Genomic DNA, 22167 nt, shown 5'->3' on the forward strand with positions numbered 1-22167 from the left:
CCAAACGTTCATTTCCATTCGAGGTAGTGCAGTAGGCGGTCGTTAACGTTAGTAACACTCGCTAATGGGGCTTCACTAGGTGCAATCCATGAGCCCAAACGCTAGCCCCATATCCTACAACTGATGCTAATACAGGTAGGTGGTATGCTCTGTTTTCGAAGGAAGAGGAAATTGCCTATTTGCAATGTTTATAATTTCGTTTATCATGTTTGTTTGGTTTCTGTCTGCTTCCTCTATATTATGTGCAAAGTTACGACATTCGTCCAGAGATACCACTAGCAAATCCGTCACTGCTCTTCTTCTAATTCTACATCATTTAATTTTATTTGATGTTTTGTTGCTAGTTTCCCTTTCAGTAGGAGGTATGTTGTTTTGTGAGATGCTAGTGAGAATTTTACACTTTGACACAAGGTAGGACTGACAGAGGAAATAGAGAAGATCCGAAAAACAACAGCGCGTTTCGTTACAGGTTCATTTAGTATACACGAAAGCGTCACGGAGTGCTCAGCTAACTCCAGTGACAGATGTTGCAAGAGAGGCGTTCTGCGTCACGTCATGGTCAACTGTTGAAGTTCCGAGGACGTACATTTCTAGAAGAGTCAGCAAATACACTCCTGGAAATTGAAATAAGAACACCGTGAATTCATTGTCCCAGGAAGGGGAAACTTTATTGACACATTCCTGGGGTCAGATACATCACATGATCACACTGACAGAGCCACAGGCACATAGACACAGGCAACAGAGCATGCACAATGTCGGCACTAGTACAGTGTATATCCACCTTTCGCAGCAATGCAGGCTGCTATTCTCCCATGGAGACGATCGTAGAGATGCTGGATGTAGTCCTGTGGAACGGCTTGCCATGCCATTTCCACCTGGCGCCTCAGTTGGACCAGCGTTCGTGCTGGACGTGCAGACCGCGTGAGACGACGCTTCATCCAGTCCCAAACATGCTCAATGGGGGACAGATCCGGAGATCTTGCTGGCCAGGGTAGTTGACTTACACCTTCTAGAGCACGTTGGGTGGCACGGGATACATGCGGACGTGCATTGTCCTGTTGGAACAGCAAGTTCCCTTGCCGGTCTAGGAATGGTAGAACGATGGGTTCGATGACGGTTTGGATGTACCGTGCACTATTCAGTGTCCCCTCGACGATCACCAGTGGTGTACGGCCAGTGTAGGAGATCGCTCCCCACACCATGATGCCGGGTGTTGGCCCTGTGTGCCTCGGTCGTATGCAGTCCTGATTGTGGCGCTCACCTGCACGGCGCCAAACACGCATACGACCATCATTGGCACCAAGGCAGAAGCGACTCTCATCGCTGAAGACGACACGTCTCCATTCGTCCCTCCATTCACGCCTGTCGCGACACCACTGGAGGCGGGCTGCACGATGTTGGGGCGTGAGCGGAAGACGGCCTAACGGTGTGCGGGACCGTCGCCCAGCTTCATGGAGACGGTTGCGAATGGTCCTCGCCGATACCCCAGGAGCAACAGTGTCCCTAATTTGCTGGGAAGTGGCGGTGCGGTCCCCTACGGCACTGCGTAGGATCCTACGGTCTTGGCGTGCATCCGTGCGTCGCTGCGGTCCGGTCCCAGGTCGACGGGCACGTGCACCTTCCGCCGACCACTGGCGACAACATCGATGTACTGTGGAGACCTCACGCCCCACGTGTTGAGCAATTCGGTGGTACGTCCACCCGGCCTCCCGCATGCCCACTATACGCCCTCGCTCAAAGTCCGTCAACTGCACGTACGGTTCACGTCCACGCTGTCGCGGCATGCTACCAGTGTTAAAGACTGCGATGGAGCTCCGTATGCCACGGCAAACTGGCTGACACTGACGGCGGCGGTGCACAAATACTGCGCAGCTAGCGCCATTCGACGGCCAACACTGCGGTTCCTGGTGTGTCCGCTGTGCCGTGCGTGTGATCATTGCTTGTACAGCCCTCTCGCAGTGTCCGGAGCAAGTATGGTGGGTCTGACACACCGGTGTCAATGTGTTCTTTTTTCCATTTCCAGGAGTGTATATTGCGACATCCTACGTATACCTCACGAAAGGACCGTGAAGGCAAAATTAGAGACTCGAGCACGTACAAGGTTTACCAGCAATCTTTCTTCCAGTGAACAATACGCAACTTGAACAGGAAATGTTTGACAACGCATGAATCAGTGTTTAGTGTATGCCGCCTTTAGAATCTGAAGATGGTCATTGTATGGCCGAAACCGGTTATGACTGTGTCATAAACATGTGATTGTGTCTATAAATAAGCACTCTGTCTTCAGGCCACGAGTGGCCTACTGGGACCATCCGACCGCCTTGTCATCCTCAGTGGAGGATGCGGATAGGAGAGGCGTGGGGTCAGCACACCGCTCTCCCGGTCGTTATGATGGTATTCTTGACTACTATTCGGTCGAGTAGCTCCTAAATTGGCATCACGAGGCTGAGTGCACCCCGAAAAATGGCAACAGCGCATGGCGGCCTGGATGGTTGTCTATAAATGAACAAAAAAAAATTTACAAAATAATCAATCACGCACTCCATAGACAAAATGTCGTTTTCTCCAAAAGGGGGAAATGACACGGGTTCACAAAGTACCCTTCGCGAAACACCGTGAGGTGATTTGCTGTGTGTAGACGTAGCTGTAGAAATGAATAATGTCTACAGTTGACAGCGAATATGATCTTTAACAAATTCTGCATGACATAAGAAGTAAAAAATACTAGTTATTCCTCGTGAAACATCGTGTGTGTCACAAAGTTAAGATTTGAAGAAATGACTGCCTTAGAATAATGTTTACATTTAGAGAACTGTTGAATGGCTCTGAGCACTATGCGACTTAACATCTGAGGTCATCAGTCCCCTACAACTTAGAACTACTTAAACCTAACCAACCTAAGGACATCACACACACCCATGCCCGAGCCAGGATTCGAATCTGCGACCGTAGCGGTCGCCCGGCTCCATACTGTAGCGCCTAGAACTGTTGAACCTGAGACATTCGCAACTAATCAAAGGTACATTGGCAGGTGCTTTTATTTATTATCTGAAAGGCATTATTCAGATCACTTCTGATGGGGACGCTGTTAAGCAACTTTGGGTTTTCTGTAGCTGACTCGTATTCGCCACTGACGTGTCTCTGAAGAGCCTGACGTGTCTGAATGCTGCAGGACGGTTCAGAAGTGGCAGATGTCGGTGTCGATAAGATAAGTCGCTGTGCCGCAGCGGCGGTGTGGCGGCGGCGTATACCGGCGCCATGCGAGCCTGCTGGAGGACGTGGTGCGTCGCCCTAGGCTGCTGCCTGTGGCTTCTGGGGCCGGCCCCGGCCCGCGGCGCCGACCTGCATGGGGAGGGGGAGGCGGGGGCGGAGGCGGAGGGCGCGGCGCCCGTCGTCGAAATAGCCGACGGCAAGGTGCGCGGCCGAGTGATGACGTCACGAAGCGGCCGCCGCTTCTACGCCTACCTCGGCATCCCGTACGCGGAACCACCCGTGGGGCCGCTGCGCTTCGGGGTGAGTGCACGCAGCCACCAGGCGCTGTGAGACTGACATTCAAAACTGCTTTGGGCACATTCATCTTGTGCAGCGTTCTTATTGTAATTCGACAGCAATAATGTTCGATGTGAATGAGACACAGTCTGTCAGAAGCTATCTGTTTGTTCTCTTAACCGCTTGAGGCGAATGACAGGATGATTCCTTTGTATAGGACACAACCGATTTCCTTCCATTTTATCTTCTCAACTGTCACGTTGTTGGGTAGCAAGCGCCATCCCTCTTTATAACTATTGTGCTTTTTAAGGTCAGCTGTTTTTACTTCTGCAATACTAGTGTCCTTGTTTTATATAACCTTTTCCCCATGGCTTCGCCTGTGCAACACATGAGCACACCTCTTCCTCCCTCTGTTTGCTCACGTCGTCCTTCCACCAGAATCTATTTTCTCCTCCCACTCTCTTTGACCATTTTCTCCATCTCCTCTCTCTAATTATATTTTACTCCCCCTCCCTCTGAACATGTCCACCTCTACCCTCTATTTTCATTTTCGCCTCCTGCTCTTCCTTTTCCGCCTATCCGATACCCGTCTGTACCTTCCATCTGACTCATGCACGTCCCCCTCCTCGCCTCCCTCTGTCTAGTTGCTCCTCCCCCTTGTATTGTCCTTTCCCTCATCCCTCCTTTCCCCCCTCCCCCAATCATGCTCATCAGCGATTATAGCCTCTGCAATACACTTCAGTAAAGCAGGCTATACTATTCCCACTACACATTATATCGTGCAGGGCATGCTACACATCAAGGTCTTGAAAAATATTTATTTTCCCCTATCGTAAAGGCCACCTTGCAGTGCAGATCCTTGAAGTAGCCTGATACCACTCCAACACACCACACCTGTCACGCAGTAAAGCTTACATGTTGGAGTGCAGAAATCTGCTTCTTGTTCCTGACATAGTGACTGCCCTGCAAAGCAGGTTGATTTGGCATGGCAATACCTTTCCCACACAACATGACTATTGTGCATGCAGCCTACATGCATGGGGCTAGGAAACACATTTTTGCCTGTATCTCTCCTGCTGTTGGAGCTAGGAGGCTATAAACCCTACACTGCTGATACACGTGAGGCCTCTTTTTTGTGTGCCAAATTTGGCTGAAAACGATCTAAGGGTTAGGGAGGAGCTAACGGACATACATACATACACTCTGCCCTGTCATGTTTTCCCCTCTTCTCTTACAAAATGATTATATCACGTTTCCTTATTAGTCCAATTTTTCTTTTCACTATCACGTCATTTGACTCATATGTTTCCTTTACCACTTTTTATTCATTGGCAATTTTCTCAGTCCATGATGCTATTACCATGCATCACTATCACCACATTTAAAAAGTCTCTAATTTTTAACTGCTTCTCAATGGACCCGGCCTTATGTTGCCATATTAATTCTAATACTGTTTCTTAGTTTGTCTCTTGCCCACAAACGATGCTTTTGCATGGGCTTATCCCAGCTCTTATATCCTTCTATTCTTTCCATATGGCATAATGAGACTTCATGCATAACAGAATTCTTTTACAACATTCAGTTTTTCTCCTGACAACAATATATTTGCACCCTTCTTTCAGGTTCCAACACAATTTCTTTTATTTGCTCTATATTCGTGTGCAATAAGAGCTTGACTCTGTCTCTGATTACCCCATCACTATAGGACATTTTCTGTCACAGAGCTTATGATTTGATATTGTCCACATATGTCATATTTTCTTTATTCGTCTGCTATTGTGTTAATACGATATAAGACCTATATGTACAAAACTTCAGCGATGCCACATCCGACTCTTCGTTCCATGATCGTAAGCACTCACAAGATGTCTTGCAGACTTGTTGCCATACCACAGGGAATATCGCATTAATAGTTTCCACAACTATCTTCGTCAAAAACTGTACTACGTGAAGTGTCGGATATATAAAGAACTTTCGTGCACAGGCTTTTCTGGAAAATACGTCCCGCCATCTACGTCTCATTTTACTGCCATTGACTGGGTGTGCCACAGCAGTTGTCAGATGTTCCGTAGCATTTTTCAGTTGTTTCTTAGCAAATATCAGTTGTTCCTTAGCAGTTCCATCAGTGTAAATGCTCATAGTTCTGTACGTCTTAGCACAAGTCCTATCATCCTGTCTCTTTCCCTAGTAAGAGATTTTCATAAAATTTTGTTTCTTTGCCAGAAACTTAAGACTGTAGCACTTGACACAACGTGTCATTGTAATTTTAAGCTTCTCTCTCTTGTATGGCATTCCAGGTACTTTCAGCTACTTTTATCCAAGTTTCCCACTGTCCGTAATTCTCTTTAGTCTGTTACTGTGTTCCAAACGCATAGTTCCAAAAGCACCTCAGTGCTGGATCGTGTGTAATCCCAGTAAATTTAGTTGCTACGCTAGCAATATTTTCACTTTACGAAAATGCTTTCAGAGGCTGTCACAGATGTTACCAAAGTGCCGATTTTCTTTTACTGTCCGCAGTGAAGTGTAGGTATGTCTCTTCTGTCTAATAAACACTACTTGTTTGTTTGCAGTTACCAATACCGCCAGAGAAATGGGACGACGTGCTGGATGCCACGAAGGAAGGCAGTCCGTGCCCACAGCTGACATACCCAGAACTCAAGTACAGGGGCAAGGAGGACTGTCTCTACTTGAACATCTTCACCCACCAGGTAGGAACACCACTGACAACTCAGCCGTCCGTGAGAATGCGCTGCGGCGTGTGAGGTCCCACTGCCTGCTCCTGTACAAATTATACTGCTGAGTACTATTTTCATTGCCAACGGCCTTGCCGCAGTGGCAACACCGGTTCGCGTCAGATCACCGAAGTTAGGCGTTGTTGGCAAGCGGGGTGCACTCAGCCTTGTGAGGCAAACTGAGGAGCTACTTGATTGAGAAGCAGCGGCTCCGGTCTCGGAAACAGACGTACGGCCGGGAGAGCGGTTGGCTGACCACATTCCCCTCCATATCTGCATCCAGTGACACCTATGGGCTGAGGATGACACGGCGGCCGGTTTCTTCGCTGAATGCTGATAAAAAATATGAACATGTCATAGGGAAGGGCTATAAACAGAGATTCATATATGTAGTTTAGAGTATTTCGTTCAAATGCGTTGGTTATTTGTATATACTTTAACAAATAATTTCTTTTTTAATTTTCTTCATTTTTAAGTGTATTATCAGTGTATGAATTATACATGACAATAATCAGTGGGCAAATAACTAGGGCTCTGATAGTCCCACAGAGCCAGAGAAAATAATATAAATAACAAGTGGTTATCACAACACTTTAAGCTCTATGTTCCGATACACAGCATCTTAATGAGGTGGGAAAAATTATCATTCGTGGGCTGTCATTATTGCTTATAAGTGGCGTCAAACACATTACCCTCTACCATAAGCAACAAATAGATGAACGAGACTGTAAACTCACCACTTTGAAGGAATATTACTGGAGGCAGTGAATCGGACAGTATAAATACATTGAAAGTATCACTATCAAGAGCATCCAAAACTGAAGTCAGATATCATCAGTGATGAGCAATTCTAGAGGAAAAGTGATCTTAAGTGATCGAGAATAGTTTGTCTCAAACCCCATATGGTATCGAGACATTATAAATCAGTTAGCATCTGTGTCAGCCTATGTAATCAAGGACAGACATCCAAAGAAGGTTGTGCACTAGATCAGCTTCTTTATAGGGTTAAATGTTAACTGAATCATACACTATCCAACCCGAAGTATCTGGACACCCCTGTTAAATTCGGAACTGACTATTAGATGTCACGAGAGGTGACCATCAGTGTAAAAGGAGGCGAGGAGGAATATTGTGTTGTCAGTAGAGAGTAGAAGGAGTAACAGCAGAACGGGGCGGTCAGCAGAGCTCACAGACTTTCGTCGCGTGCTAGACGTAGGGTGTCACCTGACTGAAAAATCCGCTTTGGAGCCCATCTAAAGCTGCCCGAGTCGACAGCTGATGATGTGATTATAAGTGTAAAGGTGAAGGAGTAACCACAGATAAACCAAGACCAGACAGACCTGATGTACTGAGGACAGGGATTATCGAGCATTGCAGAGGGTCGCTGTAAAAAAGTTGGGTGAAATCAAAGGAGCGGTCACTCATGAGTTCCAAAGTGCCACCGGCAGTCCAGATTGCACGATGGCTGTGCGTAGAGAGTTAAAAAGAAGGGCGTACAACGGTCGAGCTGCTCATTGTAATACATACACTATGTGATCAAAAGTATCCGGACACCTGGCTGAAAATGACTTACAGGTTCGTGGCGCCCTCCATCGGTAATGCTGGAATTCAATATGGTGCTGGCCCACCCTTAGCCTTGATAGCAGCTTCCACTGTCGCAGGCGTACGTTCAATCAGCTAATGGGAGGTTTCTTGGGGAATGGCAGCCCATTCTTCACGGAGCGCTGCACTGAGGAGAGGTATCGATGTCGATCGGTGAGACCTGGCACGAAGTCGGCGTTCCAAAACATCCCAAAGGTGTAGGATTCAGGTTAGGACTGTGTGCGGGTCAGTCCATTACAGGTATGTTATTGTCATGTAATCACTCCGCCAAAGGCCGTGCATTATGAAGAAGCGCTCGATCATGTTGAAAGATGCAATCGCCGTCCCCGAATTGCTCTTCAACAGTGGGAAGCAAGAAGGTGCTTAAAACATCAGTGTTGGCCTGTGCTGTGATAGTGCCACGCAAAACAACAAGGGGTGCAAGCCCCCTCCATGAAAAACACCACCACACCATAACACCGCCGCCCCCGAATTTTACTGTTGGCACAACACACGCTGGCAGATGACGTTCACCGGGCATTCACCATACCCACACCCTGCCATCGGATAGCCACATTGTGTACCGTGATTCGTCGCTCCACACATCGTTTTTCCACTGTTCAATCATCCAATGATAACGCTCCTTACACCAAGCGAGGCGTCGTTTGGCGCTTACCCGTGTGATGTGTGGCTAATGAGCAGCCGCTCGTCCATGAAATCCAATTTCTTCATCTCCTGCCTAACTGCCATAGTATTTCCAGTGGATCCTGATGCAGTTTGGAATTCCTGTGTGATGGTCTGTATTGACGCATTATACATTACGACCCTCTTCAGCTGACAGCAACAGACGATGTCGGCCTGTGCGCTTTTGTGCTGTACGTGTCCCTTCAGTATCACACCGGAAACAATGAACCTAGAAATGTTTAGAAGTGTGGAAATATAGCATACAGACATATGACACAAATTACACCCATCACCTAACCATGTTCAAAGTCCGTGAATTCCGCGCAACGCCTCATTCCGCTCTCTCACGATGTCTAATAACTACTGAGGTCGCTGATATGGAGAGCCGGCAGTACGTGGCAGCACAATGCACCTAATATGAAACACGTATGTTTTTGGTGGTGTCTGGATACTTTTGATCACATAGTGTACATTTCGGTAGTCAGTGCTATGTGATGCATGAGCTGGTGGAAAGAGAAACGGCACTGGACAGCAGATGTGGAAACGAGTAATTTGAAGTTATGAATCAAGCTATATAACCTTTGGCAGTCCGAAAGAAGGGTTTGTGTTCGGCCAAATCCTGAAGAACTTTACGTGCCATCTTTGTAGTACCAATAGGAAGAACAGAGGAGATGGTGTTACGGTATGGTGGCGTTTTTCGAGGTTATGGTGTGGTCACTTTATTGGCTTTAAGAGAGTGCTATAGGATATGGACACACTCACAGAACTGCGTACATAGTACAATAGATGAACAATTCGCATACAATATTTGTTTATTTCAGCGAGACAATGCGTCCTTTCATAAAAAGCGTCTATGAGGCAATGGCTTGTAGACGATAATATTCCTGGAAGGGACTGGCAAGCCGGGATTCCCGACCTGAATCCAATGGAACATCTTTGGGCTGAGTTAGAACATCGACTTTGCTACAGGTCGCCGGGTCAGACACCACTGCCTTCATTGATTTGGGCTCCCGAGCAAGAACGACCAGAGTTTCCTGCACGGGCATTCAGGCACTTCCTTGAAAGTGTTCCCAGCAGAGTTCAAGCTGTCGAAAGGTGAAAGGTGGAGGACACATCACGTATCAGTATCCACTAATAGGTTCCGAGTACAAAACCGTAAAATGCATGATGAATGATGAGTCAAGACTCTTTCAAGGGCACCATCTGTTTAACACAGATGGTCTGAAATCGAATTTTGTGTGAGAAATTTATGTGGTCCAATTTATATTGTTGTTCGAGTATCGTCCGCTAGCACGAGTGTCCTAGTTCACATTATCTCTGATACGACGTCGTTTGATAATCTTGCAGATAAACTCCAAGACTTCAGTTAGATCAATTATCCCACACACATTCTGTCGTTTTTAAGGCAGGGAATCCCTTGCAGATTACCACACTTACCATTACGGATGGAACAAAACCGTAAAATGCATGATGAATGATGGGTCAAGACTCTTTCAAGGACACAAACGTGAAAGGATCAAATGGCAGCGTAACATCCGATGCACTTTTTGAGGCCAATTAACAATGGACTTATTCTGAGACAAGCGCATTATTTTTGGTCCTTCTGGAGGGAACGCTGACATCCCACTGTTATGTTTATATGTACGAGAACCTTCCACGCTCATTCATAGCAATATCTTCACAGTATGCGGTATTCTGTATTATAACACGCCGTTCGTTCTTTTACACATAGTCATTGTGCTAGTTTTACCAGCCTAAATTTCTTTAGATATGCGAACGGGTGGAAGTCAGCGAGTACCACATTTACAAAGAGGTTGGACATTCCTACATTCGATAAATATTCCCATTGCCAGAACACCTTTGAAGGTAGGTACATTATCCTCATGGTGATGATATTTTCCTTTTTCAGTCGATGCCTTCCATCTGTAACTCCGCTTGACAAAAACAGTGAAGCACGCAGGGAATACGGTCGGATATCAATGTACCTTCGTACCCGTACACAACGTCGGCAGTCATGTAAATGATTAGAGCTACAGTTCTTAGTAGAACCGCCACACGAGTGCATTAGTTTTGTTCGTGTTTAGTGCTGTTATCAAGCGTAGTAAGGTACATACGGGGCGTAAACAGCATCAGATGCTGTGTAATCTCTGTGAAGGACACAGAGAAGCCGCGTACCCGTGTGAGACAGAGTTATCAGCACCGGCTAGGCTTTGAAATGGGCCTCACTGTTGGTTTCCATTTAACTGGTAATACGAATCGTGGGAATCAGACTTGAGGGGCATTGGGATACGCGAGGGCACCAAACTTGTCATCAAGATTCTAGTAGACCACGTCTGACCACTGCAAGGGAGCATCGCTGTATTGTGCAGTGCATCAGGCATCGTTATCCCTACACATCTGCGCCTGCCATCCGAGAACAAGTAATGAACACCCTGTAACATTCTGTGTTATCCCGAACTTTTGGTTGGAGGCCAGTAAGAGCCGGACAGCCGTATTGGGTAAGTACTGCCAAAAAAATGGTTCAAATGGCTCTGAGCACTATGGGACTCAACATCTGAGGTCATCAGTCCCCTGTAACTTAGAATTACTTAAACTTAACTAACCTAAGGACATCACACACATCCATGCCCGAGGCAGGATTCGAACCTGCAACCGTAGCAGTCACGCGGTTCCGGTCTGAAGTGCCTAGAACCGCACGGCCACCGCGGCCGGCGAAATACCGTCCTATGCGTAGACCGCCGTTAAAAGCGGAACACAAACAGCTGCGTCTGGAGCGGTGCCATGACTGGGAAGCTTGGACCGTTGATGATTGGCGTCACATGTGGTGTTCTTTGATAGGCCGCAGTTCTGCATTACCCTGATGACCAACGTCGCCGCGTATGGTGGCGACCTTGGGAGAAGTTCCCTTCTTCCAATGTTTTGGAGAGGCACAGCGTTGTTATTCCTGACCTAATGGTATGGGGAGCCATCGGGTATAACTTCAAGCTACTACTGGCAGCGTGGAGAGAGCGTCTGCCGTAAAATATCTAGGCGTAACTATCCAGAGCGACCTTAAGCGCAATGACTATATAAATGAGCATATGCTAATTCACAGTAAGACCCAGATTTTACAGTTTCTAGCTCACAATTCAACAAGAACCGATATTTTGATCAGACAGAATGGGCATATTATAAGCGAGACGGAACAGTTCAAGTTCCTAGGCGTTCGGATAGATAGTAAGCTGTTGTGGAAAGCCCATGTTCAGGATATTGTTCAGAAACTAAATGCTGCCTTATTTCCCATTAGAACAGAATCTGAAATAAGTGACAGTTCAACACGAAAAGTAGTCTACTTCGCATATTTTCATATGCTTATGTCGTATGGCTCTGTGCACTATGGAACTTAACATCTATGGTCATCAGTCCCCTACAACTTAGAACTACTTAAACCTACCTAACCTAAGGACAACACCCAACTTATGTCGTACGGTATTATTTTTTGGGGTAATTCTTATGATTCAAAAAGGCTATTTTTGGCTCAAAAACGGGCTGTTCGAGCTATATGTGGTGTAAGTTCGAGAACCTCTTGTCGACCCCTATTCAATAGTCTGGGAATTCTGACACTGCCCTCACATATATTTTCTTTAGTGTCGTTTGTTGTTAGCAATATTAGCTTATTCCCAGGAGTTAGCAGCTTTCACTCATTTAATACTAGGCAGAAATCAAATCTGCATGTGGAATGCACGTCCTTGACTCTTGTGCAGAAAGGATTGCAGTATTCTGCTGCATCCATTTTCAATAAGCTACCACAAGAACTCAAAATTCTTAGCAGTAGCCCAAACACTTTGAAGTCTAAACTGAGGAGTTTCCTCATGGCTCACTCCTTCTATTCTGTCGAGGAGCTCCTGGAGAACTGAAAAATTAAAGCAAATTCCAGTGTTACATTGTTGATTTTCTTTATTTAAACTTACGACTTGTCGCCTGAATATGTTTCTATACTTCATTTTATGTGTTTCTACTATCGTGTTACAATTTCATGTATTGACTCGTTCCATGACCATGGAGACTTCTCCTTAATTTGGTCCCACGGAACAATAAATAAATAAATAAATAAATAAATAAATAAATATATATATATATATATATATATATATATATATATATATATATATATATATAAAACAGATAGTGGGAAAAGCAGACAGAAGACTCAGATTCATCGGAAGAGTCTTAAGGAAATGTAACTCATCCACAAAAGAAGCTCCTTATAAGGCGCTTGTTCGCCCGATTCTTGATTATTGTCCATCTATCTGGGATCCATATCAGGTAGAACTGATAGAGGAGATAGAGAAGATCCAACGAAGAGCGGCGCGTTTCGACACGCGATCGTTTAGCTGGTGAGAGAGCGTTACGGAGATGCTAAACAAACTCCGCTGGCAGACGTTACAAGAGAGGCTTTGTTCATCACGGAGAGATTTACTATTGAAATTTCGGGGCAGCACTTTTCAAGAGGAGTCAGAGAACATATTACTGCCCCCAACATATATCTCGCATGTTGACCATGAGGAGAAAATTCGAGCAATTAGAACCAATACAGAGGCTTACCGACAATAATTCTTCCCACGCACTATTCGCGAGTGGGACAGGGTTGGAGTAAGCAGATAGTGGTACCGAAAGTACCCTCCGCTATACACCATTAGGTGGCTTGCAGAGTAAGATGTAGATTTAGATGAGGAAACTGTGACGGTCTATCGGTACGTCACAGATACCCTGCTTCCTCATGTGTTACCTCTCAGGCAACACTATCCTGGTTCCATTGTCCAACATCACAATGCTGGTTCATACATGGAACATATTTCTGTGAATAGTATGCGTGATGTCGAGGTACTCCAGTGGCCAGTGAGATCTTCAGATCTGTCCCCGATAGAACACGTGCGTGACCAGCTCGGATGTCAGTATCGCCCGAGTGCCATTCCCAGTTTATGAAGGACCATTTATAACAGTTGTTGGCCAATTTGCCTCAGGAGAGGATACAACTTCTTTATGACTCCCTTCTCAACGAAATCATTATATTAATCCAAACCAGAGGCTCTGCAATGTCATACGAAGTGGGCTCATACTGTCAAGTTCTTTGTAAATTTGAGTCGATTTTGTGACGACAGCAATAACATCATATACTCTCTCATCTGTGTAGTTGAATTTAATTCCCTCCTTCACTTTCCTGTCAGTCAGCGTATTTTTACATCCAGCTGATCTAACAAACTTGCAGAATATTCTCAAGATAATTCTTTAACTTTAGATGTGTAAGCAGTAGGAAAAATGCCTTCCGAATAACAGATACCGTGTCCATAACTTTACATTTCCGGTGAATTCACTTCACTTGCTTCGCTGTAGGGCCACCGGCTTCAACCAGATCACCTTAGTTACAGTCCTAATGTGAAGTCGTGTACCTTCATCTCAGTTACAGTAATCAGAACGCAAATTCAGTTTTAGTATTCTTAAAAATGGTCCAAACATTGCTATTAAGTTTGGTCAGCACTCAGTAGAAAACACAGCCACCTTACACACCGGTTTCTCATAGTTAATGCTCAATGTAAAGAACAACATCCTGCAATTACTGATACGCTTGACGTTTATTACTTCATACCATTTTTATCGCTGTTTATCCAGGACCATTCTGCGCACTGTCTCGCTGTTTTCATCTATTGTTGCAGTTTTGCGATGTTTTTTGCGCCAATCATCTGCAAGAGGATTACAGAACGATTGAATTCAGTTGCCTTTTCTTAATTGTTGAAAATGAGGCCTCAGACTCTTCATAAACGTTTATCAGGTCTGTACGAATTTCGCCTGTATAAGGTCAAACTACTATCCATAACTTCCTAATGACGCTGAAGATAACTCAGAAACATTACCTGAGCACGTATGTTACCTTCACTGTTAGTTCCCAGCTCTTAAACAGTGTGAGCATGATTATACGCGTGAAACACAAATTGTGGAAAATGAATACAACAGAATAATTGTATTCCATTAACTACTATATTTCGCGTTAAAGAACATCTTAAGAGTGCCAGAATGCGCGGAAATAACATATATACCGTACTCGGGTGAGCAACTGCTATTTGTTATGTGCCTGTGGCGTAAGTGTCGTGTATCTGCATTTGGCCAGGTCGAGACCCATGATGAAGACAGGCTGTGGCGCGTACATCACAGCACGTTACACAGCAGATCGTCAAGTGCCAGCGATTAACTATTTCAGACGAGTTTAATAGTTCTTAACTGCGTATTTAAATGCATGAAAGCTTCCTATAGCACACGACAAAGTTAAGACCTTCTCCTGGGTACCTTTTCTACTACGAATTGATTTCCGTGGGCCCTGTGCGGAACCGAGTGTTCGAGAGGTGTGGTGGACAAGCCGACAAGTTTTACGCCACAAGTTCGTTAGGGAGCCCGTATTTCTCCGTGAGCCCCTGACCAGGTACATGTTGCTCGCGGCCTTGTCCATTGGGGGCGGGGGGGGGGGGGATGGCGCCAGGCCTGGAATACAGTCATAATAATAATAAAGTGAAGTACTGGTTGTGTTTAGCAGTGATTTTCTTCATCCCACTATCTGTATAAACCAGAGCGATAACTGGCACTATCAAGATACAAATTACCTAGACATAGCGAATCTGAGCCACCTACCAGTAACTTCTTTACTTCCGTGAATATTCTATAGCTAGGAAGTGCCAACAAGAGCTACAGCTTCCGATAAACTACAAAAAATTAATTTTATGACAAAACTATATTTCATTTTGTCAGTTTAAACTAAACGTACACAACGCCACTGCTCTATACAATTGTGCGAAAAGAACTATTTCACAGCTGAGGTTGATACTTGACTTACGTTATTGCTCAAAGTATGCGTACATATAAAAAACAGATCGTCCTTGATAATAACGCCATTTTTGTGACAGGTCGAGAAATTGTCAGCTTGTTCTCGTACAAGGTGTTACTCTGGAATGTGACCCATCTGTCGTGAATTTCTAGAACAGCGTGTAATATGTCGTCGGTGGCGTCAGGAGACGCTTACTGACTTAAATACACAGTTGAACGGCCAACGGAACGTGTCTCAGGTTGACGTAGCAGAGGATATACTCCTCACCTGCCGTTCACACCGCACTCAATACTGGGACCTACAGATTACACCACTACGGCCGCGCGCGATTAGCCGAGCGGTCTAAGGCGCTGCAGTCATCGACTGTGAGGTCGGTCCCGGCAGAGGTTCGAGTCCTCCCTCGGGCATGGGTGTGTGTGTTTGTCGTTAGGGTAATTTATGTTAAGTATTGTGTAAGCTTAGGGACTGATGGCTTTAGTAGTTAAGTCCCATAAGGTTTGACACACATTTGAACATTTTGAACTTCACTATGATTAGATCTGGGATTTTATGATCGATGTGTTTAGTGTTGAGATGAACTACAAAATGTTTCCTTGGCTAGCGGTGTATTTGCTCCTATAATCTCGACATAACCAAGATATGAATTTATTTCTGGGAATGCGTTAATCAAAACACAATAACACAGTTCTGAACAAGACACGGAACATTATAATTGGAACCAGAGTCCAACTCAGGATGTGAACACATCACTCCCAGATATAGGACGAAGGATACCGGGAGAAGTCGAGAATAAGAAACACAAACCTGACCCCAGACACCACTTATGTGGCTTCGAAACTCAGATCAAGAAAAGCGATCCTGCAGAGGACGGTGCTTATCCCTCATCTCCCTCGTAACAGAGTTCTGTCGAAGTACAATTCCCATTCAGCATGAGGATTTCAAAGAAGGACACGCTGCTTTTGCAGACCTACCCTACACGGTATGAGGATGTCCACAAGACAAGAAAAAAGTAGAGTGACGTGATTCAAGGGGAACCTAAAGCAATGGATAGCCCTTCATTTGACACTGCTTTAAAATGTAGAGATTAAATGTTGTTTCCCACTAAATATGTTTTCTTGAATGCAATTCAGTTTTCACATAAATTCATCTTTATTTTAAAAAACATAATGGAGTGAAGAGAAGTGGGGAGGTAAAAATTATACAGCGTGACCAGAGGATGAATACGCGCAGGTTCAAAATGCAGTAATGACTCAGTGATGAAGAGCCTTGCGTAGGACAGGGTAGCCTAGAGCGTAGCATCAAACCAATCTTCGGATGGAGTCCACAACAATGCCAATATTTTGCTCATAAGAAATTAATGCCTTCCGGAGGGTAAATAATTATTTTTCCCAAATCTATGTAAGCATCACTGCATGTGAAGTGATGTAGCCTCCGTGGAATTCTTCCGTCATATGTGCCATTGGTGACAAAATTCCGCTCTACGAAGATAGCGTTGCTCTTAGTCGTCCATCCACTAGCACCTATCAGTTATTTGCTTTAGGAGTCTGTGTTCATAGAATATCTATCAAAATTCAACATTACTTTACGGCAACAGCGACAATTAAGAAATTTACGTTGTTGGAATAACACACTATGAATACATAGAACTGCAAATTACGTGACATATTTCCCTCTGTCGCATACCTCACGAATCCTCTATTACACGCGATATTCTCTTGTTTGCATATTTTGTGTATTTTATTTATTTTATATTTATAATTTGTACACTTGGTACTTTCCGTTTGGCTTGTTTTCTTGTGCGTTTTTCCCTGTATCGATGATTAATTTCGTGGCGATATGTGTGGAAACAATAACAACAGCAACAGTAACTGTTTCAATAATACGAATGATGTCACAAACTTACGCCGTCTTAAATCAGATTAATTTTCTGACACACGATGACGCCACGTTTGTTTAGATTTCTGAGACACCTACGCTGGAAGAGATGGAACTTCGGAAGGATGTTATCGTTGTCATCCACGGTGGCCGTTTTACGACAGGCAGCGGTAAGATGGCAGACTTGTCTCCGGAGAATTTCATGGACCACGACGTCGTACTTGTTACCTTCAACTACCGTCTGGGTCCTTTGGGTAAGTTATTATTTAGTTTTATGTAACATTTCATGATAGACACAGCCATGAGGACTGTGTGTACCGAAGAATAGTAGCAAACATTAAAAAAAATGTATTATAGCTATATACCGGGTGATCAGTATAAATTTGAAAACTGAATAAATCACGGAATAATGTAGATAGAGAGGTACAAATTGACACACATGCTTGGAATGACATGGGGTTTTATTAGAACCAAAAAAATTCAAAAATTCAAAAAATGTCCAACAGATGGTGCTTCATCTGATCAGAATAGCAATAATTAGCGTAACAAATCAAGACAAAGCAAAGATGATGTTCTTTACAAGAAATGCTCAATATGTCCACCATCATTCCTCAACAATAACTGTAGTCGAAGAATAATGTTGTGAACAGCACTGTAAAGCATGTCCGGAGTTATGGTGAGGCATTGGCGTCGGGTGTTGTCTTTCAGCATCCCTAGAGATGTCGGTCGATCACGATACACTTGCGACTTCAGCTAACCCCAAAGCCAATAATCGCACAGACTGAGGTCTGGGGACCTGGGAGGCCAAGCATGACGAAAGTGGCGGCTGAGTACACCATCATCACCAAACGACGCGTGCAAGAGATCTTTCACGCGTCTAGCAATATGGGGTGGAGCACCATCCTGCATAAACATCGTACGTTCCAGCAGGTGTTTATCAGCCAGGCTGGGGATGATGCGATTCTGTAACATATCGGCGTACCTCTCACCCGTCATTGACGTTTTGCTGTCCAGCGTCATCTGTCGGACATTTTGTGAACTTTTTTTTTGTTCTAATAAACCCCCATGTCATTCCAAACATGTGTGTCAATTTTTACCTCTCTATCTACAGTATTCCGTGGTTTATTAAGTTTTCAAATTTATACTGACTTTTTGATCACCCGGTACTTGTGTGGGTGTGGGCTATTGTGGGAGTCAGCACCGACACAAACAAGGAAGGGGAGAAGATGCGATGGGCAGTGGCAGGAATCCAAAATCACCTGTACAAAACACTTTCTACTTAACAGAAAACTTGGTTTCTGTTAAGAAGAAACATAACTTGATACCTGTGCTTCCTGTGCCTCCTACATGCAAGCGCTTTATTCTCTATTACTACTCGTAGAACACAGGCTACGTAACTTCTTCCTATTACTACTGATGCTCTCGAAGTCTGCGACCGAACTGGGGCTACCAGCGATGGGCGGCAGGTTAAATAAGCATTGACAGGGGGCGCTGTCTTCCTGGATGTGTGTCGCTGCCCGCCCTTTCCATTGACGAGCGGGTCAGCGCCTTCTTGATAACGTTCCGCGGCGCTGCGCTTAACAGTGTGCAGCCGATGCTTTAGGACTGCGCAATACTAGTGATTCATAGGCTTGCAACTGACCACTCAAGTATGCGAACTTTTCGGTACCTGGGCATTACTTTTACCCCCACGATCACACGCACAGCGGCAACGAATTTCCGTCGCCTGTTACACGTCATCCGCAACGACGTCCGCCAGAACCTCTTGCGCCGCCAGGACACACTTCAACGGGTTGAGTTTATTAATCTTTATATGGCATCAAAATTGGTTCACATCGCGCAAGTTCTCCCTCTGCCAACTGAAATTGGGCGCAACCTTCAGGCGGCTTTTGGCTATTATCTCACGGCTGGTTCAATGTTTAAAGTCCGTTATGAGACACTTACCCTGCCATCACGGTATGGTGGCGTCGGGCTCGTCAATGTCCGTATGCGAGCTGCAGCCTTGTACATGAGTACCATGAGAAAACATCTCTAACACGCAGCTTGCTTGAGGTCCTCCTACCTGCTTCCACCTCACCACCGGTGTCTGTCGGCCATATCGTGCCTTATTTGTCCCATATTTCGACCTTTTTCGTCGACTACAGTTACATACATACCAGTCTCCCAGATACACGCCCACCTAAGGATTTTTCCAGCCTGTTGCTGCGCTGTGTTCCCCGGAATGTGATGGAGACCAAACATCCCTCCATCCAGCGCCTGCACAACATTGGCTTGTCAGAATCCCCTCTTTGTCTCCTTTGCTAGCAACTGGACACTGATGAACACCGTCTGACATGCGCCTCATCGCAAGATGTATGGCGCTTCGTGCAGCAAATCATTGCCTGCTATCTCCGGCTGCCACCAGACACAATCGAACCTCGAATGTTTCTATACCCGGAGGACCGACATTTTCCCGCCGCCAAATATCATGCTATTACGTGGGTCAAAGGGTGGGCGGTCGCTTATCTCTTTCATGAGGGACCTAAATCCCGCCTCGACTTCTGGACCTATTTACGAACAGCCCATGCAGCTCTCGAAAACACGCCACGTTACCGAACATTATTTGCTAACTATCTTCGAGCGGTCTTTGTTAGACCTCCACTGAGTTGGGGGGTGCCTGGCACAGAGGGCAACCACCCCTCCTCCCCCGGCGGTGACTGAGATCTAACCGCCTACGATCTATTCTACTTCTGACCTCCGCGGATGGGAGAGCGCGTCGCAGATTGCGCGGATTTTATTTCTTTTTGCTTTTCCTTTTTCCTTTCTTTTTCCTTAACCAGAATTTATATTTCTTTTCTCTTTCGCATATGTGTTCCCATAATTTCATGATATTAGTGAATCTTACAAAAACACATGCAAATAAATAAATAACAACGCCTTCCACTACTGTTGATTCCTGTGTCTCCCACTTCCCTAAGCACCACAGGCTCGGTGGTGATGAGGGGGACACTGTGGCCAGGCCTCAGGTTTCGACCCCTGCCCACTTTGCCCCCCGAGCCCCCACCGGTCCACTACATTAAAAAAAAAGTCTATTCAAGAATTCCTCTGGAGTACAGAAGATACTGACAACTTGAGTCTCATTCAAATCCACTACGGCTGTCCGTCAGATATTTTACTTCTGTTTCTAGATTCGCACTTTATCTGTCCAACGGGAGAGCCTAAAACAGATCGTTTACTCCCATACTATATTATTAGTGAATATCACAATCATTCTTAAACGCAAACTGTTAATAGAAAATTTCTTTAGAGTACAGATGAACTCTGAGAATGTTTTATATTCGCAAATGTCTGACACATACACTAATAAGCCGAAACGTTAAGGTTCATTGGCCGCCGCGACGTTGGATGCCGCCTTGTGACGTTGTGGGCACGTGACGCGGTAAAAAAGTACGTAAGCTGAGCAGACACGGACGAGGAGTCGCCTTAGCGAAGATATGGGCTGAAAATGGGGAAATACATTGAGATAATCAACATTGACAAAGGGCAGATTGTTATTACGCAGAGCCTGTGAATGAGTATCTCGAAAACGGCGAAGCTGGTCGAATGCCCACGTGCTGCTTTAGTGATCAGCTACGGAAACAGGTAGAAGGACGGTGGAACTACCACTAGGCGCTAAGTGGTTGGACGTCCACGTATTTTCACAGAACGTGGGGTTCGGAGGCTTGTCTGCTTTGTAAAGTAGTATAGATGGTTATACGTGACAGCTCTGCCGAAAGGGCACAATGCTGGTGCACGCACAAGTGTTTTGGATCACACCATTCACCGTAAATTGTTGAAAGTGGAGCTCCGCAGCAGATACCCCATACGTGTTCACATGTTGACCCAACGATATCGCCAGATACGATTGCAGTGGACACGGAACCATCGGGATTCGGCCGTTGATCAATGGAAACCTGTCGGTTCTTCGGGTTAACCGCATTTTGCTACACTAGGTCGATGGTCGTCTCTACAAACACCATCATCGAAGTGAACGGCAGCACAAAACGTGTGGCGCAGCACGGATGCAGGCTGGTGCGAGCAGCAAAACGCTAGCGCGCCACGGACTCAAGTTCGTGGGAGCAGTATTATGCTAAGAGAGACATTCTCGTATAAAAATTTGAGTCCTATTTCGCGAAGTTATTGATCGAATTTAAAAATTTAAAATGGTGTCATAATCTACTCATTAAGAGCTGTAATATAATGTTAAAAGTAAAACACAATAAGACAAGTATTATAGAGCGCAAATACCCGGAAATACCCGGACTTTATTCATCCAGTATTGGAGGATGAGAGCATATTAGATATCTTGGCGACAAACAGACTTGATCTTTTTGAGGAAGTTGTGGCTTCTATGTCAGCAAAAGAAAAAAAAAAAAAAAAGACAGCGTAGAGTTTTCTTGTTTGGGAAAGCAAATAAAAGTGTCAATAATGAATAACTTCATAGTCAGCTCCAAGCATTCACCGCGGGACACAACGATATTGAGCATCTTTGATCAGAATGTAAAGTTATTGTCCACCATGTGCTAGAGAAGTATGTGCCAAGGAAACATATAGGGGAGGAAAAGGATCCACCTTGGTACAAAAAACATATTAGGAAGTTGCTGAGGAAGCAGAGAATTTTGCACAGTCGTTTTAAACGTAGTCACTGCCCCGCTGACAAACATAAATTACGCGAAATGAAAGCAGTTGTCAGAAGGACAATGAGAGATTCTTTTAACGAATTTGAAAGCAACATTTTATCTGCAGATTCTAAAAATAACCCCAAAAAGTATTGCTCGTACGTAAAATTTAAAACGCTACAAATAGTTCAATACCTTCTCTTGCTGATAGTACGGGTAATGTAACTGATGACGATAAACAGAAGGCCGAAATCCTAAACCTGGCTTTCAAAAACTCGTTTACGGTAGAGGACTGCAGCACCAATCCCCCTTT

The 22167-nt window shown here is 45.0% G+C and overlaps 1 protein-coding gene across 1 annotated transcript in view; it reads left to right on the forward strand.

Moving 5' to 3' along the window:
* Window positions 1-3261: 3261 nt before the first annotated feature.
* Window positions 3262-22167, forward strand: part of LOC126260486 (venom carboxylesterase-6-like) — a 123744-nt gene continuing 104838 nt past the window's right edge. Inside the window, exons 1-3 of the mRNA XM_049957813.1 lie at window positions 3262-3516; window positions 6063-6200; window positions 17300-17471. Of these exons, the coding sequence (XP_049813770.1) occupies window positions 3262-3516; window positions 6063-6200; window positions 17300-17471 (565 nt within the window). The remainder of the gene's footprint in view (window positions 3517-6062; window positions 6201-17299; window positions 17472-22167) is intronic.

The sequence above is a fragment of the Schistocerca nitens genome, chromosome 5, assembly GCF_023898315.1.
Source record: "Schistocerca nitens isolate TAMUIC-IGC-003100 chromosome 5, iqSchNite1.1, whole genome shotgun sequence".
Classification (NCBI taxonomy): domain Eukaryota; kingdom Metazoa; phylum Arthropoda; class Insecta; order Orthoptera; family Acrididae; genus Schistocerca; species Schistocerca nitens.